We start from the raw sequence: 20,135 nt of genomic DNA, 5'->3' as shown, positions 1-20,135 counted from the left end.
CTCCAATCATCGCACTCAATCATCATGTTTCGCCCCCATTGCCTTCTCTCTCATCCAATCGGCGCCCTCGATCATCAGTCCCACCCCCAGTCTCGCGGAAAGCGAAGATTTCACCAGGTTTTAAAATCCGGATTACAAAAAATTGGGGGAGATTGTCCCCCACCTCTCAAAACAGAGGGGGGGGGACGTCCCCCCTGCCCCCCCCCCCCCCCAGGATTTTCGCCACTGCACACACACAACTTCAGCTGAGGTTCTTTCCAGGGATGACTGGGGCAATCTGCAGACAGTCGAGTTTACCTTCTTGCCTATTCACAAGCCTTCTTTGTTTGGGGGACAGGTGCACCTTCCAATTTCTCTCACTCCGATGATCTCAAAAGTCACAATTGGTGTAAACGTTTGTTTACAAGTAATCCATAGGTGTTGTCACAAGCACTCTTTTGAAATGGATCAGACAATTATTTCTTAAAGTAAGGGAAACACTGGAATATCTTTTTTTTTTTGTGCCTACTTGATAGCTCACCACCAAACTCCACCAGCTAGGCCTCAGCTCACCGATATGCGCTTGGATCCTGAACTTTCTCACGGAGCGACCGCAGGCAGTGAGACTGGGCCCGCACCTGTCCTCCACCATCACCCTGAGCACCGGCACACCACAGGGTTGTGTACTAAGCCCCATGCTCTACTCCCTCTTCACTCACGACTGTGTCCCTGCATTCGACACCAACACCATCGTGAAGTTTGCAGACGACACAACAGTGATTGGGCTGATCACCAATGGTGATGAAACAAACTACAGAGCGGAGGTGCAGAACCTGGCGGACTGGTGCGCCAATAACAACTTGGCACTAAACACCTCCAAGACCAAGGAGCTGATTATTGACTTCAGGAGGTCCCATTCTGGAGAATACGCCCCAATCTCCATTTACGGGGAAAGTGTGGAGAGAGTGTCCAGCTTTAAGTTTCTGGGCACTCACTTTTCAGAAGACCTCACATGGTCCACAAACACCGCCGCGCTGGTCAAGAAGGCACAGCAACGACTTTTCTTCCTGAGGACATTAAAAAAGACTGGTCTGCCCCAATAGCTGCTGACAACGTTCTACCGCTGCACCACAGAGAGCATACTAACGTATGACATCTCAGCTGCACGGAGGCGGAGAGGAGAGCTCTTCAGCGCGTCGTCAACAGAGCGCAGCGGATCATCGGGACAGAGCTACCAGCCTTGGAGGGCATCTACTACACGCGGTGCCTCAGGAAGGCCCTCAGCATCCATAAGGACTCATCACACCCCTGCCACGGTCTGTTTCAACTATTTCCCTCCGGCAGACGTTACAAGGCATTACAAGACGTTACGCCCGAACCTGCAGACTCAGGAACAGTTTTATCCCAAGAGCTATAGCGGCTCTGAACCGGCCCTAATGAGTGCCCCCCCACTCACCCCCTTTGGACAGTCTCCCTCAGATGGTCACGTCAATCAATTCAGCTTGCTTATTTATGTATTGTATTTATTTACCTTTCTTGTACATCAGTGGAGCTGCACACTAAATCTCGTTGCACTGGCGTGCAATGACAATAAAAGATATTATTATTATTATTATTATTATTATTATACAATTACACTATTACTACCCCGTAAATAATGCAGAATATCAGGTCCTCTGTACTTATCTAGTTACAACAACAAAAAATGGAACAAATTTTACACATTTGTTTACTACTGATTTGCTTACTTTGTAATGCTTATTAGTTTTGAAATGTTCTAATTAAATAAACAATATTTGCTAAAGAATTCTGCAAATGGCAGACAAAAAGGCACAATTGATTTTGATCAAAATGATTGGAAACTTACAGAGAGGATGGTGATTAGAATACCAGCCGCACAAAGCACAGCATCACTGATTGTTTCTCCATTCTTATAGGGATACTTGATGCTTTCGTCATTGCAGTAAAATCCACGCTTATAAGGTTTGATGGTGCTAGTTTCGATAACCAGGAAAGGGAAGCCAGCTAATAGAAAGGACAACAACAGATACAGACAAAGCAAGGGTAAGTAACATAGACAACAAACAGCTGAGGGGCATAACTGCTTCAACAAAGTAAAGTGTGGCATTAAAGGACAAATAGAAAAAATATATTCTGTGGCATTATTCACATACCCCTCTCCACCCCTCACAGTGCAATGATAAATGCACAACCCTTACACAAACAAAATAGTGACATTTAGATAGCCAAATTTATCAAAATTACTTGCAAAAAAGTTTAATCTCAATGTTAGGAAAGAGGAAAAGCCATGATGAATTTTAGGATGAGACAAAAGATTATCCTACTTTAATTATTTTAATTTTGCACTTAAATAAAAAGTGATTCATATTCAAAAATACACATTAATAAATCTCTTAGTCACTTCTAAGGTGCAAATTCTTTTTAGATTTTTAAAGGACTAAAACTCTAACTAGTTATTCCCCTTATTTTGTTGAGATCTAAGGATCCCATTTTACAACAATAAATATGTAAATAATTTAACAGCTATTATCATGTAATTAGCATTATAATTAATCCCATGGATTTACAAAATGTATCAGTATACGATTTGGCCTAACTATTGGGTTAATCACATAATCCCGTCATTACTCTTTGAAACACTTCTGATTCTTGTTTCTTATGTTCTTCATTTTATCCCCACCTCCTCTTGTTTTCTTGGCAATTACTTTTTATTAGACTTTGTGCTGCATTTCTTCTGGGCTCCACTTGCTTTTATAAAGATCTGCTTAATATCATACATATGTCAGGAAGGAATACTGCCCTTTCATCTCTGGGACCTAAGTTCAACAGAGATACAAAGAATGATAAGCCTCCCATCATCTCTGCTGTCCCTTATAACTCACACTTAGACCAACCAGCAAAGCAATTTGGTCGCAGATGAATGAATAGAAAACTCAGAACCAGTGCGCAATGATTTAAAAAATACTTTTGTATATGCAATAACCAGCTTTGTTCTGAAAGCAAGGTTTCTCTTTCCCTAGTTGGAGAATGATTGTTGCTGGAATTTTTTTTAAATGTTTTTGATTTCCCAGAACGTAAATTAATGAGAGTACGTATTTAGACGTTGGCACTATCTTTTAGAAGAATTTCTAAGATGCTCCCAAAAATACACAGAACACAGTCCACGTGGAAAAGTGAACTGTCAATACTCAGAGACCCCATAAGGAAAATAATTACTGTCAGAAAATGCCGCATTTTACTTTGTCTTGGCTTGGCCATGCACCAACAGATATAAACTTACACAAGCAATTGGCAGTAGCGTTCCCACTATTAAAAGCAGGAGACTGGATACCACACTTTTCTTAGTGCTGTACTTGATGCTGTTGTCATCGCAGTAAAACCCTCTTTGATAAAGGAGAGATGCCTGCAACATTTATAACAGCAGCTGGAAGAATAACTGAATGAATAAAGAAATAAATGTAAATATTACTAATCTGCTGATCAGATTCCAGACGGACAAAGAAATCTGTTCAGGTTAGATTTGTAACATGATTTTTTTTTTTTTTTAATTAAGGCTGTAATATTAGCAAAATACTGAACTTTTATTCCAAACTCAAAATCACATTATGTTTAACCTTATAGCAAAGAAACAAAAATACAGATACATCATCAACAGAAAAGTTACAAATTTATTCTTGGCACAAGATCTTCAATATGTTAATAAAATGCTGAGAACTAATAAATTGAAATAGCACCCTATACCAATAACTACAGTAGTATTTTACAACAAACTATGACAGCTTTTCTGTAGAAAGGATTGCATGATGGAGCTGATCCTTTTGTATTCTCTGCTCTTCCCATATTACTAATTATGCCAGAAGACTGGCCAACAGAATTCTAACAAGGAGTTGCCACTGTTCCACTAAATAAAACCATTTTAATTAATTTTAATTTGTATGTGTTTTGTGAGATGCCATTATACAATGACACACTTGTGAACATAGTTAAACTGCACCTTATATATCAAAAGAAAGAAGCAGGCACAGATTTATGCACCACCTTTTGCAAAGCAGGACATTTCAGAGTGCTTACAGAAAATGAAATTGGTTTGAAGTGTTGGAATATAAGTGATAACGCACTGCAATGAGAGCACTGCAAGTCTTCTCAAACAGCAATATGATTATGACCATCATAATAGTTTTTTCAGGATAAATACTCCTTAAAACTCTACAGACTGGACAAGCTGATCAGGAAGGCCGGCTCAGTGGTCGGGGCTGAGCAACGAACGGTCCAGCAGGTGGCAGAGGCCAGAACTCTGAACAAACTGGGTTCAATAATGACCAACCCCACTCACCCACTCCATGCCCTGAAGGTGATCAAGAGCAGCATCTTCAGTCAGAGACTGATTGCACCAATGTGCAAAACTGAGAGACATAGGAAGTCTTGTTTACCAGCTGCTATAAGGTTATATAATGCGCATAAATAACTGCACTTTTTTGCATTAATTGTATTTTAACTTGTATTTTAACTTGTTAAGTATGGAAGCTATTTGAGGAAATGTGTGGTGTTATGTCTGTCTTGAAGCTGTCGTGGCACTGTAATTTCCTGTAAAGGATTATTAAAGGTATAATCAAAATCAATCAAAAAAGATAACTCTCCTTTTCCATTTGAAAATAATGTCCTGGGACATCGCAGATCCAACTGAGTGAGCAGAGGGCCACAGTCGAACTTATCATTCAAAAGACCACATCACCTTCAGTAACGCACATCCTTGTTTTGTACTGAAGCATTAGTCGATGATGTTTTCTTTGTTGAAACGTCAGAACTGGGACTTAAACATACAATCTTCTAACTCAGAATAAAGAATACAATTATATAGTCAGTTATATCGTGTGGAAAAAGGCTGTTTTGATCAAGTTATCCTTGATGACCAAACTGTCCATCTACGCTACACCATTGGCCTACATTTAACCCATATCCCTCTAAACCTTTTCTATCCCTATAGCTATATAAATGTCCCGTAAATGTTGTTATAGAACTTACCTCAACCACTTGCTCTGGCAGCTCGTTCCATATACGAACCACCCTTTGTGACAATGTATCCCTTCAGGTTCTAATTAAATCTTTCCCCTCTTGCCTTAAACTTATGCCCTCTAGTTCTTGATTGCCCCAACCCTGGAAAAATACTGTGTGCTTTCACCCTGAGCCAAAGATGCCACCAAGGTAAATGCCACAGGAGTTCCAGTGTCTAGTTATCAACAGTTAATTAAAGGCTCTCCAAATTGGAATGAAATACTAATGCAAGTACTCAGAATTTGTATAAAGAAGCTTATTGGAATTACTGAAGTACACCCAATCAAAGTACACCAAACATACAATTAAAAAAAAAAATCAAATAACGCTGCTTCTCTACAGTAACCAAATCTCCTGAATATTGAGAAATATTCACCTTATAAATCACTTACAATTGTTCTATTCTTGACACCAACATGGTGTGGATTAACAAGCTGTGCAGAAAATTGTGAAAGATTGCAAAATACTATGGCCTGAAGGAAGGGAATAGGTGGCAAATGAAGCTCAACCCAAAGTATGACATAATATTTAAGTGAAAGTAAAGATATGTTTTATGTGTTCAGAAGTTGGGCGGCACAGTGGTGCAGCTGCTGCCTCACAATGCCAGGGGCCCAGGCTCGATCCCGACATTAATTGCTGTCTGTGTGGAGTTTGCATATTTTCCCTGTGACCATGTGGGGTTCCTTTGGGTGCTCCGGATTCCTCTTACATCCTCAAGATGTGCGGGTTTGTAGCTTAATTGGGTTTTGGAAGTGCCCCGAAAATGTTTTGGGAACACAAAAGTGGGATAACGTGGAACTGGTCTGAATGGGTGATCGATGGTTGGTATAGAATTGGTGGTCTGAAGGCCCTGTTTCCATGCTGTATAATAATAATAATAATAATATAATAATAACTTTATTTATAAAGCACTTTAAACAACCGCAGTTGCCACAAAGTGCTGCACATGAGAACTCATGGACAAAAAGTTATTACAAACCATTAAAAACCGTAAAACGAAGGACTAAAAAACAGTAAAAATTAAAAGACATTAAAAGCACTAAGAACAGGAGCAATGTCTCAGCCAGTCGAAAGCCAGAGAATAAAAATGAGTTTTTAGGGAGGATTTGAAGATGGACAGTGAGGGGGCCTGTCTGATGTGCAGGGTGTTCCAGAGTGCCGGAGCAGCAACAGAAAAGGCTCTATCCCCTCTGAGCTTCCGCTTAGACCTTGGTACCTTAAGGAGCAGCTGATCAGCTGACCTGAGGCACCGGGCAGGAGCATATAGGTGGAGCAGCTCAGAGAGGTAAGGCGGGGCGAGCCCATTCAACGATTTGAAAACAAATAAAAGAATTTTAAAATGAACTCGAAAGTGCACTGGGAGCCAGTGAAGGGAGGCCAAAATTGGCGTAATGTGCTCCCTCTTTCGAGTTCCGGTTAAAAGGCGAGCGGCAGCATTTTGAACCAGCTGGAGACGAGCCAATGAAGCTCGTGCGACTCCAGAGTAGAGTGCGTTACAGTAATCCAGCCTAGATGTAATAAAGGCATGGATTACTGTTTCAAAATGCTGCCGCTCGAGGATGGGCTTCACCTTTGCCAGCTTCCTTAGATGAAAGAAGCTGGACTTAACCACCGCGCCTATTTGTTTATCTAGTTTAAAATCACCGTCCATCCTAAAACCCAGGTTTAAAACTGTTGGCTTTACGGACAATGCCAGTGGACCCAAGTCAACAAAGGGAGGTTCACGGCAGCCATTGGGGCTAAACAAAATCACCTCTGTCTTTTTTTCATTAAGTCCCAGAAAGTTTAAGGCCATCCAGGACTTAATGTCCTCAAGACAAGACAGAAGAGATTTTAGAGAATAGTCGTCTTCTTTCCTGAGTGGCATATATAACTGGCTATCATCTGCGTAAAAGTGAAAGGAGATGCCATGCCTTCTTAAAATTGAGCCCAGAGGAAGTAGGTATAGAGAGAAGAGCAGGGGCCCTAAAATTGAGCCCTGTGGAACCCCATATGCCAAGGGAGTGGAGGAGGATATATTTCAATCAATTAAAAAATAAACTAAAATGAAATGAAGATATAAAAAGTGCAATGTAGAGATGCATGACTTCAAAATTGTAAGGAAATAGAAACAGCTTAGAAATGCAAACGTACCATTGATTTTGACCTCAGTATACAGTATAAATGAACAAGGGACTAATAGTACATTTAGACAAGAATCTTGACGTCACCCATTTCTTCTCTCCAGAGATGCTGCCTGTTCCACAGCGTTACTCCAGCATTTTGTGTCTACCTTCAATTTAAACCAGCATCTGCAGTTCTTTCCTACACAATCTAGACAAAGTTTAGTGTATGCTTTTGAATATCTAATTGTATAAAGTTATGAATTCAGTGTCAAAGGCAAACAGATGTTCACTGGAATTGGATGAGGAATGGGAATTTGCAATTATGAAGACGACTTTCAACATTACAGTGGTTTCACCAGAACTGAAAATGTTTACAGATAATCTTGTGGAAGTCTTAATGGTTTTGATAAGTCTTGATAAAGTAGCTAGTGGGAGATTGCTTCCATTAATCAGTGCAATAATAATAAATGGATATAGATCTATCAGAAAAGGAACTAAAATATAAGGTAAGAGAACAAAGCCTAAATAATTGACCTGTGTAAAGAACCAACACATACCAAATCCTGTTTATGATTCAAAGGTTTGGAAATTGCAGACTTCGTCATAAAAAGTCACCCATTGTTTGGCTTTGCTACAACAAGCACTTTTAAACTTTTCTTTTTAACTCCATAGGTAATTGAAGCTGAGCTTAATGATCAACTTTGCTCCAAGTATAAAGACAAATACATTTATACTAGCAAACACTAGCAAATTATCTAGGCGATAAGAGCAGCTGAACATGAACAATCCATTCCCGTCTGCCACCAGTGTCAGTGCTCACATCAGCCCTTTTCAACCTGTGCATTTACACAATAAACATGCCTCACCCTGAATCCCAGAAATTGATGATATTGCAAGCATTAATGCTCAGATTCAGATTAGTTTAGTATCATATACGCCAGTGTATAATGAAAGTACTAATTCACATGAAGCTCATAAAGCGTATGCGATAGTGATAGATACCATAAATACGACAACGAATGCAAAACTTTCCCATCACTAATCTTTGACTCATCGGCCTGAAGATCCCCTGGCCTGTCCTCGTAGCGCTTCTTCAATAAAGGCGCAACATTATCCACCCTCCAAGCCTTCCGGTACCTTACCAGTGGTTAACCTGAAATGTCAACTGTCCATTTCCCTCCATTGATCTGTCAGGCCCACTGAGTTCCTCCAGCAATGTATTTTTGCTTCAGATTTCAGCATCTGCAGTCTCTTGTACCAACAAAAATGTCTGCCATGTCGCTAGCAGTGTCTTTCCTTGGTTCTCTCGAGGACCTAAGATGCACTATGTGCATGGATATGGAGGGGATGGATCATGTGCAGGCAGAGGAGATTGGCATAACTTGGCATCACGTTCAGCATTGACATTGTGGGCTGTTCCCCAGCTGTACTATTCTATGTTCTATGTTCCATGTACCCCTGTTCTATATACTTCGTTCCATGTAATCCTCAAGGGATTTATTCAATTCATCACCTATGCCGCCTTCTATTTCCGAATCAGAGCCTCAACATCCTTCATGAACTAGGTAGGGCTCCCTAATCCTGCCAGCCTTGCCCTTAACTCTAACAGGAACATGTTGACCTTGAATTTTCACTATCTCACTTTTAAAAGCCTCCCACTTGCTAGACATCCCATTACTTGCTAGCAGACTCTCCACAGCAAGTTTCTGTCCAATGATATCAAAATTAGTCTTGCTCTAATCTAGGATTTTAACTAATGGACCAGTCCCATCTTTTACAATAACTACTTTAAACTAATAAAACTATGATTACTGGTCCCAAAGTGCTGCCCGCCAGCTGATGGACATCTTCCCAAACTCCTTTCCCAAGGGAAAGTTGAGTGTAGCTCCCTCTCTAATAGCGCCATCTACAATCTGCTTAATAATACTTTCCTGGAGCCACTTAATAAATTCTGCCTCATCTAATCCCTTAGCACTGAGTTCAAATCAATATTAGGGCAGAAAAGAACTTGTTTATTTCAATGGAAGGCAGCCTTTTCATAAGACTTATCAAATTTCATTGAAGGTGATAGGGCAGTTTGGGAAAATGATCAGAAAATATATGGGATACTTTTATAGACAAAAGCAGAGAAGTCATGATGAACCTTTGTAAACCCCGGTTCATCCCAAAGTGGACTACTTCTACACACCAGAACTGAACATTTTGGAGATGGTTCAGAAAAGATTCACCAAAATGATTCAGTTATATATGATTCAGAAGAATCTGGGCTTATTCTCTTTGGAACAGAGGAGGCTGTGGGGAGATCTGATAGCTGCATTTAAAAACATGAAGGTCGTAGAAAACGTGGATAGAGAGAAACCGCTGAGGGATAAAGAACTAGAGGATGTAACATGAAAGTGATTGGCAAAAGAACGACATGTGGTTAGGCTACTGAACCCACTGAATAGTATTATATTCCAATTTGTAGAGACCATGTGTCCATGCCAGTTCTATTCTAGAACAACCCACCTGTCCCCACTCCTTTACTCTCTCCTAACAGTTCTGCATTCGTTTTTGTTCCTTTCAATTATTTATCCAGATATCTTTTGAAGGCCGCAATTAATTCTGTCTCAACTACTCACCAATAATCCGCATTACAGATCCCAATTTCAATTTGCACAAAAAAAATCCGCATATCACTGTTTTCCTTGGGAACCCGGCCAGAATACTCAGCCCTTGTATACTCTGATGCAGAATGCATCTCTGGCCGGTAATGACCACACAAAGATCACAAAAAATATATCCAAATGGTACCGGTACTGAATCACATGTCCCCCTCTGCCAATCGCATGATTTTAACTTCCTCCTTGAATGGGCAACACTAAATTCACATTTCTCAAATGTTTAACAAAACCGTAAAAAACACAGTATAATCATGTGGTCATTCAGGGAAGCAGCAGTGAACATCTGTGCTTTGGACGTAAACCTATTATTTAGATGGTAGAAGTCATGTCCAATGCAGGAAATAACTGACTCCATGGTGAAAACCACTGGTGCAACCTCCCTTGAAGTCAGTGGACAGCCCTCAATAGAAGGCCACACAGGCCTCGATGTAGTAGGAAAAGATGCTAGTGGGACGACAGATGGCACAATGGGCTAAGTGTTCGGCTGGCAACCAGAAGGTAGCCGGTTCGAATCCCGCTTGGAGTGCATACTGTCGTTGTGTCCTTGGGCAAGACACTTCACCCACCTTTGCCTGTGTGTGAATGTGTGTGAGTGATTGGTGGTGGTCGGAGGGGCCATAGGCGCAGATTGGCAGCCACGCTTCCGTCAGTCTGCCCCAGGGCAGCTGTGGCTACAGAAGTAGCTTACCACCACCGAGTGTGACTGAGGAATGAATGAATAATGCGATGTAAAGCGCCTTGAGTATTAGAAAGGCGCTATATAAATCCCATCCATTATTATTATTATTATTAGTTGACTTAAAATGTATTTGTGGCTACAAAGGCACGAGGGATCTGGGGTATGTTGACAAACTTGATCCAAAATTAGCTCGGCAATAGAAGGCAGAGAGGAGTAATGGATGAGTGTTTTTCTGACTGGAAGTCTGTAACAAGTGGAGCACCACAGGTATCGGTGCTAAGACATTTGTTTGTAATATATATATAAATGATTTGCATGATAATATATGAGGTATGATCAGTAAGTTTGCAGATGACATGAAAAGTGACACCATTATAGATAACATAAAAGGGTGTTTAAAGATACAGCGAGACATAGATTAAAAAGAAAATTGGGTGGAGTGGCGGCAGATGGAAATTAGTCCAGATAAGTGTGAGGATATACACGTCGGTAAGTGAATTTCTGATTGAACACAGGTACGGACCTGAGGAGAGTACAGAGATACCTTGTGGGTCAAGTCCATAACTCCTGAAAAGGTAGGCAGGTGGATAGGGTAGAGTAGTGAAAGAGGCATTTCATATGCTTGTCTTCATAGGCCTACGCATGGAGTACAAGAGCTTGGATGCCCTGTTGCAAGTGCAGAACATTGGTTAGACTACATTTTGAAAACTGTGTACAGTTCTGGTTGCCATACTGTAGGAAGGATGTGGTAACAAGGATGTTACCTGGACTGGAATGAGAGATTGGATGGGATGAATTTACTCTCACTTGAATGTAGGAGGCTGTGGGGTGACCTTATTTTAGGTTTATAAGAGGCATAGATAGAATAGAGAGTCAGAGTCCTTCTCGCAAGGCAGCAGAATCTGGAACTAGAAGGTACAGATTTAATGTGAGTGGTTGGAAATTTAATGTGAGTGGTTAGAAATTAGAGTGGACATCTGAGCAGTAAGTTTATTACACAGAAAGTGGTGGTTATCTGGAACAAGCTGCCAGAGGACGTGGCAGACACAATTACAGTGTTTAAAGAGCACTTGGACAGGTACCTGGATAAGAAAGGCATAAAGAAATATGAGCCTAATGCAGACAAATAAGATTAGCAAACATAGGCATCATGCTTAGCATGGACAAGGTGGGCTGAAAGGGCCCATTTTGTGCACTATATGATTCTATGATTTGACTGTTTATTAAACTAGATAAAGATTAGCAATTTGAAAACTAACCATTACAATATTCCATTATCTCAACAAATTCACCCCCACAGCTTCCTAAAAGCACAATTTCAATGCAACCTTTACCTTTGATGAACTCCTGAACTTGTTAATCATAGTTTCTAAATCTGACCTCTCAGGCAAAATGCCAATGAACATACTCAGATGTAAGGATTCTTTGAACAACATTTTAAAAGCAAATAAATTTCTAGCTGAGAAACCTGCGACCTAAAAAGAGCAGTTTGATTACATGTAGGTCACATGTTGTCTTTTACTTAAGTTATAGGGAGCATGACCTTGCACCTGGAATTGCCCTTTAGACGATCTTGACTTGTTCAATGGATCACATTTATGTTTGCTTCATATCACAAACTGGCCGACAAATTGACAAACAACTTCAAGACAATTCCTACTGCAAAATTATGCTTCCAATAAAAATAAGTCAGCAACTTGGAAATAACAGATGAATTTTAATACTAAATTATTTTTACCCCACAATAAAGCATTTATGAATGCATCACATCTTCTTTACTAATCAAGCACACAGATCTCATCAAAAAGGTCTATTTTAATCTTTATTATAGTTCATTCCAAGGAACTGTAGTGATAAAGTTGAACAATAAAAAAAGAATAGCAGAGAAGCAAATAAATCAACAGTAGATTTAAATACAGGTGCACAACCTTTTATCCGAAGATCCAAATAACGAAAACCTCCGAATAGCGGCCATTTTTTCGGTCCTTGAAGAAAGGTCCTTGAAAACGTTCACCGAGGGCGGCCCGCAGAGGTGACAGCGGAACCTCCGGTCGGTCCTCGAAGAAAGGGGAACTAAATCCCCATTCATAAAAGAGAAGATGAGGGTATATTGCGCGGGAGGGTTAATAATTGACAATATGCTGCTGCCTGCCCGCTGAATTAAAAAGTTCCCACGGTAGACTCACGATATACAGTGTTTCGTGAGTCTTGCGTGGGAACTTTTTAACTCAGCGGGGCAGGCAGCAGCAGATTGTCGCTCGCTTCAGTATCACCCCACCTACACCCCTCTGCTTCCCGGCCATGTGTGTGACCCCTTCCCTCCCCTCTCCAGCTCCCCGCCCATTGCACCGGCGCGGGGGCTTTGCACTGTCTTCACGTCGGCGATTGCAGCAGGACCGTGTCAGGACCAATCGGACACCGACCACCAGGCCCACCGCAAGCACGGAGATCCCAGAGACCCGCAGCCAACAGCAGCCCAGCCCAGCCCAGCCCCACTCCAACTACAGAGGAACCTGGGTTGCGGATGACGGGTCGCAGCTCGGGGCGTCGTAGGGGCCCATCGGGGAGCGGCCACTCAAAGCCACGCCGGGAGATGTAGGGCCCTGCCCCGGTCTTGATGTTGGAGCCCCCGGCGGGCGCTAGCAAGTCCGCGGCAATTTACAGCCGCGCCGGGCGTTGTAAGGCCCCCCTCCAGGTCACTCTCAACCTCTATGATGTTTGCTCTCAACCCCGTAATTCGGGCGGGAGAAGTCGCCGCTGCCGGTGCCCCGCAAAGCGGTCTCCCACCGGAGACCCGCGAGCTACCGGTGTCACCATCCACCGGAGTCGGGTCGCAGCAGCTCGCCCCCGCAACTCTCCACGCTCCGAAGCTGGCTAGCTCCACGGAGGTAGGTCCATAGGTCCACAGCTCCCACCGCCGCCCACCGACCCCCAGGCCCACTGCAAGCACGGAGATCCCAGAGACCCACAGCCAGCAGCAACTCCAGCCCCGCTCCAACTCCAGAGGAACACGTAGGGGCAGAAGCTGATGGTGTGCAAGGTACGTCTTGTTCTTGGGGTGGCGGATGAGGGGGCGCAGCTCGGGCTGTGGGCGAACTGCCACTTGTCGCTGTGGCGGCCAAAGATCATAGAGGAGCTCCTCTATGATCTTTGGTAGCGGCCCATCGGGGAGCGGATTCCTCTGGAATTGGAAGGGGAGGGGGGTATTGTGCTGTTTGATCGCCCCCTGCTATCCCAGGGACAGGGAGACACAGCGGCTTTTTAGACTGGTGGGCAATCACTTCCAAAGTTCTGCCCACACAGTCAGTACACTTCTCCTACACTGTATTTCATACAAACATTTATTCTGCAAGAAAAAACGACATTGAAGACTCAAACTCGCGATCGAGTAACTGCCAGGATCAAGGCGCAAACTCGCGACCTTGCGGATATGAGCCGAGCACTCTACCACTGAGCCAGCCATTAAAATCTACGCTAAAAAATTTCCATTCCGAAGACCGACAAATTCTGAATTACGAAAAGTGTCTGGTCCCAAGGCTTTCGGATAAAAGGTTGTGCACCTGTACTAGGTCAATACTCTGGCTGGTCCAGAAGACAATCTTCCGATAAATGATGTTAGAGATTCCTTCTTCACTTGATGTGGAAATCATGACCAGTATTAAATGGCCATCGCTAAATGCCCCTGAGGTGATGGAGACCAATTGCCTCACTGAATACGGTCTAAGGGTAAGGATGTCAATGCTCCAGTGGCAGAGGGGAGTAGTGACACCTAGGTCCACGGTTTTGGAGATGACTTTGGTTGGGAGAAATGGAGTTGAAGGTGAGCTGTCGTCAATAAATAGGGGTCTGACATGGGTGTCCTTGTTATCGAGATGTTCCAGCAATGAACGTAGGGCCAGGGAGATGGCGTCTGCCATGGACCTGTTGCGACATAGGCAGACTGCAGTGGATGAAGACATTGGTTAGACTACACTGTGAATACTGTGTACAGTTCTGGTTGCCATACTGTAGGAAGGATGTGTTAACAAGAATGTTACCTAGACTGGAATGAAAAATTGGATGGGATAAATTTATTCTCACTTGAATGTAGGAGGCTGTGGGGTGACCTTATTTAAGGTTTATAAGATTATAAGAGGCCTAGAAAGGATAGAGGGTCAGAGTCCTTCTCGCAAGGCAGCAGAATCTAGAACTAGAAGGTATAGATATAATGTGAGAGGTTAGAAATGTATAGGTCAGTGGATGAAGACTGTCTGGAGTTAATGTGTGCCAGTAATTGGTCCATCAGTCATAAGGCTGAATAGTCTGATCCACCACCACAAGTGGTTACAACAGCAACTACTGGTATGCACAAGCATCCAGCATTAGAAAGTTCCCACCTTCCTGGAACATCAATGCTGCTGGTTCATTTGCTGGGGAATTAATCTCTCAGGGAGTCAATCAACCCGGACCGTTGAATGGCAAAGAGGCCTTTGACTCTGTGAAATCTCTGGAAGGGATGAGGTCTCAGGCTTGTAAAAATACAAAGAGAAACATCAACGAAACACCAAAAAAAAGGTTTCTAAAAGTAAACACACTTGCCTGATGGGCTGGCGTTAAGGGCAGTAGCACACAACACTCACATTCATTCCTGGATTATGCCGAACTGATTGATCTAAATCCAGGTCACTGAACCTAGGGAGCTATATCAATATTTGTTTTTTTTATAATTAGACTCAGCACTCGTTCACTTCAGAGAGGGAGAAATTGTGCAGTTTTCTTTATTTTTTTGGCCACCATCCAATAGTCCCGATAGGAAATTGTGCTTCAGGACACTAGGTTGGGAAAAACGAGTTCAGCCTCACACATTCAAAAAGGCCACCCAGAATCATCATTTAGCTAGTCTTAACATCCAGGGTGTGGAAGTTTGACGATTATTGTGTAAATTTACCTCAGTCAAGTACATTAAGTAGAGGGGAAAATATAGCAGTGAGAAAAGCCATAAACCTTTTGGATCTGAGAACCCATAAATTAAGTTGGTTCACTCATTAAGTCAAAAATGACTGAAAAGTAAAATTCTTTCCTCTGCTTTCATTCATAAATTAGGTATGGAAATGTTGGTAGACACAAAATGCTGGATTAACTCAGCGGGACAGGCAGTATCTCTGGAGAGAAGGAATGGGTAACGTTTTGGGTCGAGACCCTTCTTTAGACTGATCTGTTTTGTTCCGATCTGAAATGTTGGAGTGTTTCTGGAGATAGGGTTCAGCCTATTTCCAGCAAAGTGACCTATTCCTTTTCTCCTGAGTTGTCCCAGCTTTTTGTGTCTGTCTTTGGTTTAAACGATCAGCCATGATCACAATGAATGGCGGTGCTGGCTCGAAGGGCCGAATGGCCTCCTTCTGCACCTATTTTCTATGTTTCTAAACCAGCATTGGCAGTTCCTTCCTACACCCAAAGTAGTAACGGGCTCCGATTGCTTTAACGGAAGAACCATGATATTTTGTTTGAGTGTCACAATGCTAATTCAAGCATTATTTCTGTATTTATGTCAGCATGCAGAGACATTCTTCGCAATCAGCGCATACAAAAACCAGTAACATGGTCTTCAGCATACACCATCAATTTCTGTATTGTGCTAAATTCATCATCCAGCTAAATGTGATCGGCAAAGGAACTGAAATGTTAACTCTACGGCTCTTTCAACTGATGCTGAGTGTTTCCAGCATTTTCAGATCAGATTTAGTTTAGTTTATTGCCATGTACAGCATGTGGGAGTATATAGTGTGTTCAGAAGCTCTTGGTTTTCGTAAGGTTGAAATAATTTTGATTCACATTAGCTCTCAAATGGCTGAGTAATATTAAGTCATTGGTCCTGACATCCCAAAATCTCAACCAGAATATGTTCTTCTGGAGAAAAAAACAAATTCATTGGATGAAAGGAATCCTTTTCACTCAGTTTTCTCTGCAAATCAATGCAGAGATAATGCTCTGAAAATCAACAAAAAGGACTTCCAAATTCTGATTCTCCAAATCAGTCTGAAGAAGTGTTTCGGCCCGAAACGTTGCCTATTTACTTCGCTCCATAGATGCTGCTGCACCCGCTGAGTTTCTCCAGCTTTTTTGTGTACCTCTGATTCTCCAAATACTGATTCTCCAAATACGGATTGAATATCCAGCTCGATCAAAGAATAAAATCGCAAGTACCCCAGTCACAACTCATAAGCCATAAAACAGTAAGTTGTGGAAAGCTGTGGAGGTACAGGTAAAAATCACAGTTTTACTTTTCATTCTCACTGATGGAAATTCATTCAGGTACTAATATGCAAGCCAGGACTTTCATACAAAAATATAGAAGTAAATGTGAAATTGCCCTTCTTTTTAATAAACAGCCTTTTGGCATCTGGCATGCATTTAACATTTTTCCGGATAACCTGTTTGAAAATTCAGACTAAATCCAGTCCAAATCCACACAGGTGGATGCCAACAACAGGTTGCAGCCACTAAACGCTGGCACTTACATTTTAGGTAATTGTACTTGCATTAAATGTACGAGTAGAAAGAATGTAAATGCCCACATGAGTGACAGGACATTGGTTATGCTGCTAACTGAAGTTCACTCAGTGGTTAAACAAAAGGACTTCCATTTGCACAGACCATGCTCATTTCAAGGACTGTTTTGATTTAAGGGGGAAGGAAAGGAGTAGTTTTTTTAAAACCTTTTTAGTTAGTTTGATCAATTTGTAATGTTAAAAGGGAGTAAAAAAATCAAAGGCCTCACAAAGAAGTCAGTATTGTGTCAGAATTCTTTGAACTATTACTCCCTCAGATTTTAGTACTTAAGAACACTTTAGAAAAACAGGGATTGGTTTTCCAGGGCTGCCTGAGGGAGCGCAGAGGACACTTTGTGCTGAGCTTGCACTCATGTGGTGAACATAACTGAAGTGGCCTGTGTTTGCCTCTTAGTTTCAGAGCAAGACTTCTACTTCAGGAAGAAAAGAAACACTTTTTCAAATTTGTACTTCTTTTTTTTTTAAATCAGAAATTTCAAAACAAATATTACGTGAAAGAGTTGCTGAGACATACAGGTTTGTAGGTTAATTGGCTTGGTGTAAGTGTAAATTGTCCCTAGTGTGTGTAGGATAATGTTAATGTGCGGGGATCGCTGGTCGGTGCGTACTCGGTGGGCCAAACTAAAAAACAAACTAAAAAACATTAGGACAACCTAATTAGCTTCTGCTCACTAGTGTACATTTTATAGCTAAAGAATGGAGGTAATAGTTTGCCTTTGGATGTTAGTGCTGGATGTGTGGTTCACTGCACAGACAATGACAAAGACTCTAGGTCCAAGAAATTCAGGTACCGTTCTCTGACAGTTACAGTATATTTGGAAAGGTATCTACATGGGATGTCCAATTCAAATCCACTATTAATGGAAGGGTGAGTTGTGAAGGGCAAGTGCCTGCAATGTTCAGGTTCGCCTGTGATCCACTGGACCCCAGTTGATGTGGCAATCTGACCTCACCCCTTGTGCCTGTGATACTGCGCTCTGTTCCAGTGCCCATGATGCTCAAGCTTACCCCAGTGCCTGCGATATGCTGGGTTCAGACCCAGTGCCCAGGATACTGCGCACGCCCACAGTGCCCACGACGTCTGGGGTCGCCCACAGTGCCATGCTGCTCTGAGCTCAGACCCCAATGGCTGCGATACTCTGACCTCGCCCCCAGTATCTGCAAAAACTGGAGCTTACAACACTCCACGCTAATCCCCAGTGCCCGTAACACTTTTGGGCTCGGACCCAGTGCCCGCGACACTCTAGACTCATCCTTAGTGCCTGCAAGCAGCACTGTGGTCTCCCCTAGTGCCCACGACACTCTGGCTCGGACACAGTGGCCATGATACATCACTCTCGCCCCCGCAGTGTCTGCATCACTGACCTTACTCTCTCACCCCAGCTCCTGCACCACTATGAACTCATCCACTGTTCCTGCCCATTCAGATGATCTGGATAATGTGTCACCTCCTGACAAGAATGGGTTGCTCAGAAACACATTCTGGTGTTCTCCCAACTACGGCATTTTAACCACTCAATGTTGGCATTCTTTACAGCCTAAGGCCAGTTGCCTGACCTGGAAACCACAGAGAGCCCACATGCTCCGAGGCGAGTAATTTCAATAGGCCTGAATGAGCCCATGAGGAAGATCCTTACCCCTGCTTCTACTCCCAGAGATGAGATGACATAAGATGAACAGAAACTTCAAAGGAAGCAAAGAAATAGACCTGAGAAAAATTACTTTCTCTAACTGGTAACCTCCCTAGTCTTAAAAGAGTAATTTTAATTATTTGATTTTAAAAAAAGAACATTTTTTAATTTGGTGAGATACTTCCAGAATAGTGTCATTATTTGATCTTATGTCAGCAGGTAAATTTGACTTTGGGGTAAAATGATCAGCTAATTGATAACCTAATTGTTTATAAGTTTAAACAAATGTATTGTTAACTTCTGTAAAAACTTAATTTGGTTTATGAGCCTGTAAAGTCAATTAGGTTATCAATTAGCTGATCATTTTACCCCAAAGTCAAATTTACCTGCTGACATAAGATCAAATAATGACACTATTCTGGAAGTATCTCACCAAATTAAAAAATGTTCTTTTTTTAAAATCAAATAATTAAAATTACTATTGTCCAAAAGAGTCCTTGTAAGTCAGTTGACAAATACTGCTGATATGTGGAGGGTCCCTGTTCTCAAGCGGCCTACTTTGGTTTGGAAGGAAGAAAAGACATAATGTTTTCAGCTGCGGTAAATCTCATGTATTTACTTCACCAAACGCTTTAAACCTCTCTTAGCTACAATGCTGTCTTGCCATAAGACCATATATTTCCCATTATTTTCTCATTTCCTCTGAGAATCTTGGCAGAGAGCAATTTGCAGCTTAAAAAAACGCCAGTTTTCTTTGATCAAGAAATCAAGTTTGTGTACATTGTCCATATTCATTCCCGAGTGCTCATTCTTCAGTCAGACCTACAGTGAAATATTTACTTGATATTGCAAATTACTTTAGTATCTGTAAGATTCATTGACATTTTTTCTCCATGGACTATGAAGAACAAGGACAGTGGGTCCGAATAATAATATTAAATTAACCCTACCCACACAGATGCTGTCTGATCTGTTGAATACTTTCGCCATTTAGAGTTCTCATTTACTAGTCATCAGAAAATTAAATACACGTTAGAGATGCGAAATGACGGTAAAAATACTGGGGTCAAAATTAATATACACCAGTGGCAAGAAAAAAAACTTATAGCAGCCTGGCTTCTTATTTTATAGCTTTTGCAATCTTCTTTTATATTACAGAGGGAGGTTCTCTTGATGCTTTCAAGAGAGAGCTAGATAGGGCTCTTAAAAATAGCGGAGTCATGGGATATGGGGAGAAGGCAGGAACGGGGTACTGATTGGGGATGATCAGCCATGATCACATTGAATGGTGGTGCTGGCTCGAAGGACCAAATGGCCTCCTCCTGCACCTATTGTCTATTGTCTACAGTCTCTAGAAAAGATAAGCGACTGATTGGTAAAAAGGACAAACAATTTGTCCTTGTCCACCATGCAGTGCCATCAAAGATCAATTTCACCCTTTGTAATCCTGACATTTG

The 20,135-nt window shown here is 42.0% G+C and overlaps 1 protein-coding gene across 1 annotated transcript in view; it reads right to left on the bottom strand.

Moving 5' to 3' along the window:
* plpp3 (phospholipid phosphatase 3) overlaps positions 1–20,135 on the bottom strand; it is a 129,401-nt gene that overhangs the window by 75,053 nt on the left and 34,213 nt on the right. The window contains exon 2 of the mRNA XM_033028689.1: positions 1,847–2,004. Within this exon, the coding sequence (XP_032884580.1) occupies positions 1,847–2,004 (158 nt within the window). The remainder of the gene's footprint in view (positions 1–1,846; positions 2,005–20,135) is intronic.

This window comes from Amblyraja radiata, chromosome 10 (genome assembly GCF_010909765.2).
Source record: "Amblyraja radiata isolate CabotCenter1 chromosome 10, sAmbRad1.1.pri, whole genome shotgun sequence".
NCBI classification, from domain to species: Eukaryota; Metazoa; Chordata; class Chondrichthyes; order Rajiformes; family Rajidae; genus Amblyraja; species Amblyraja radiata.
The sequence above is the reverse complement of the archived record's forward strand: the minus strand, read 5'-3'. Positions and strand labels throughout refer to the sequence as shown.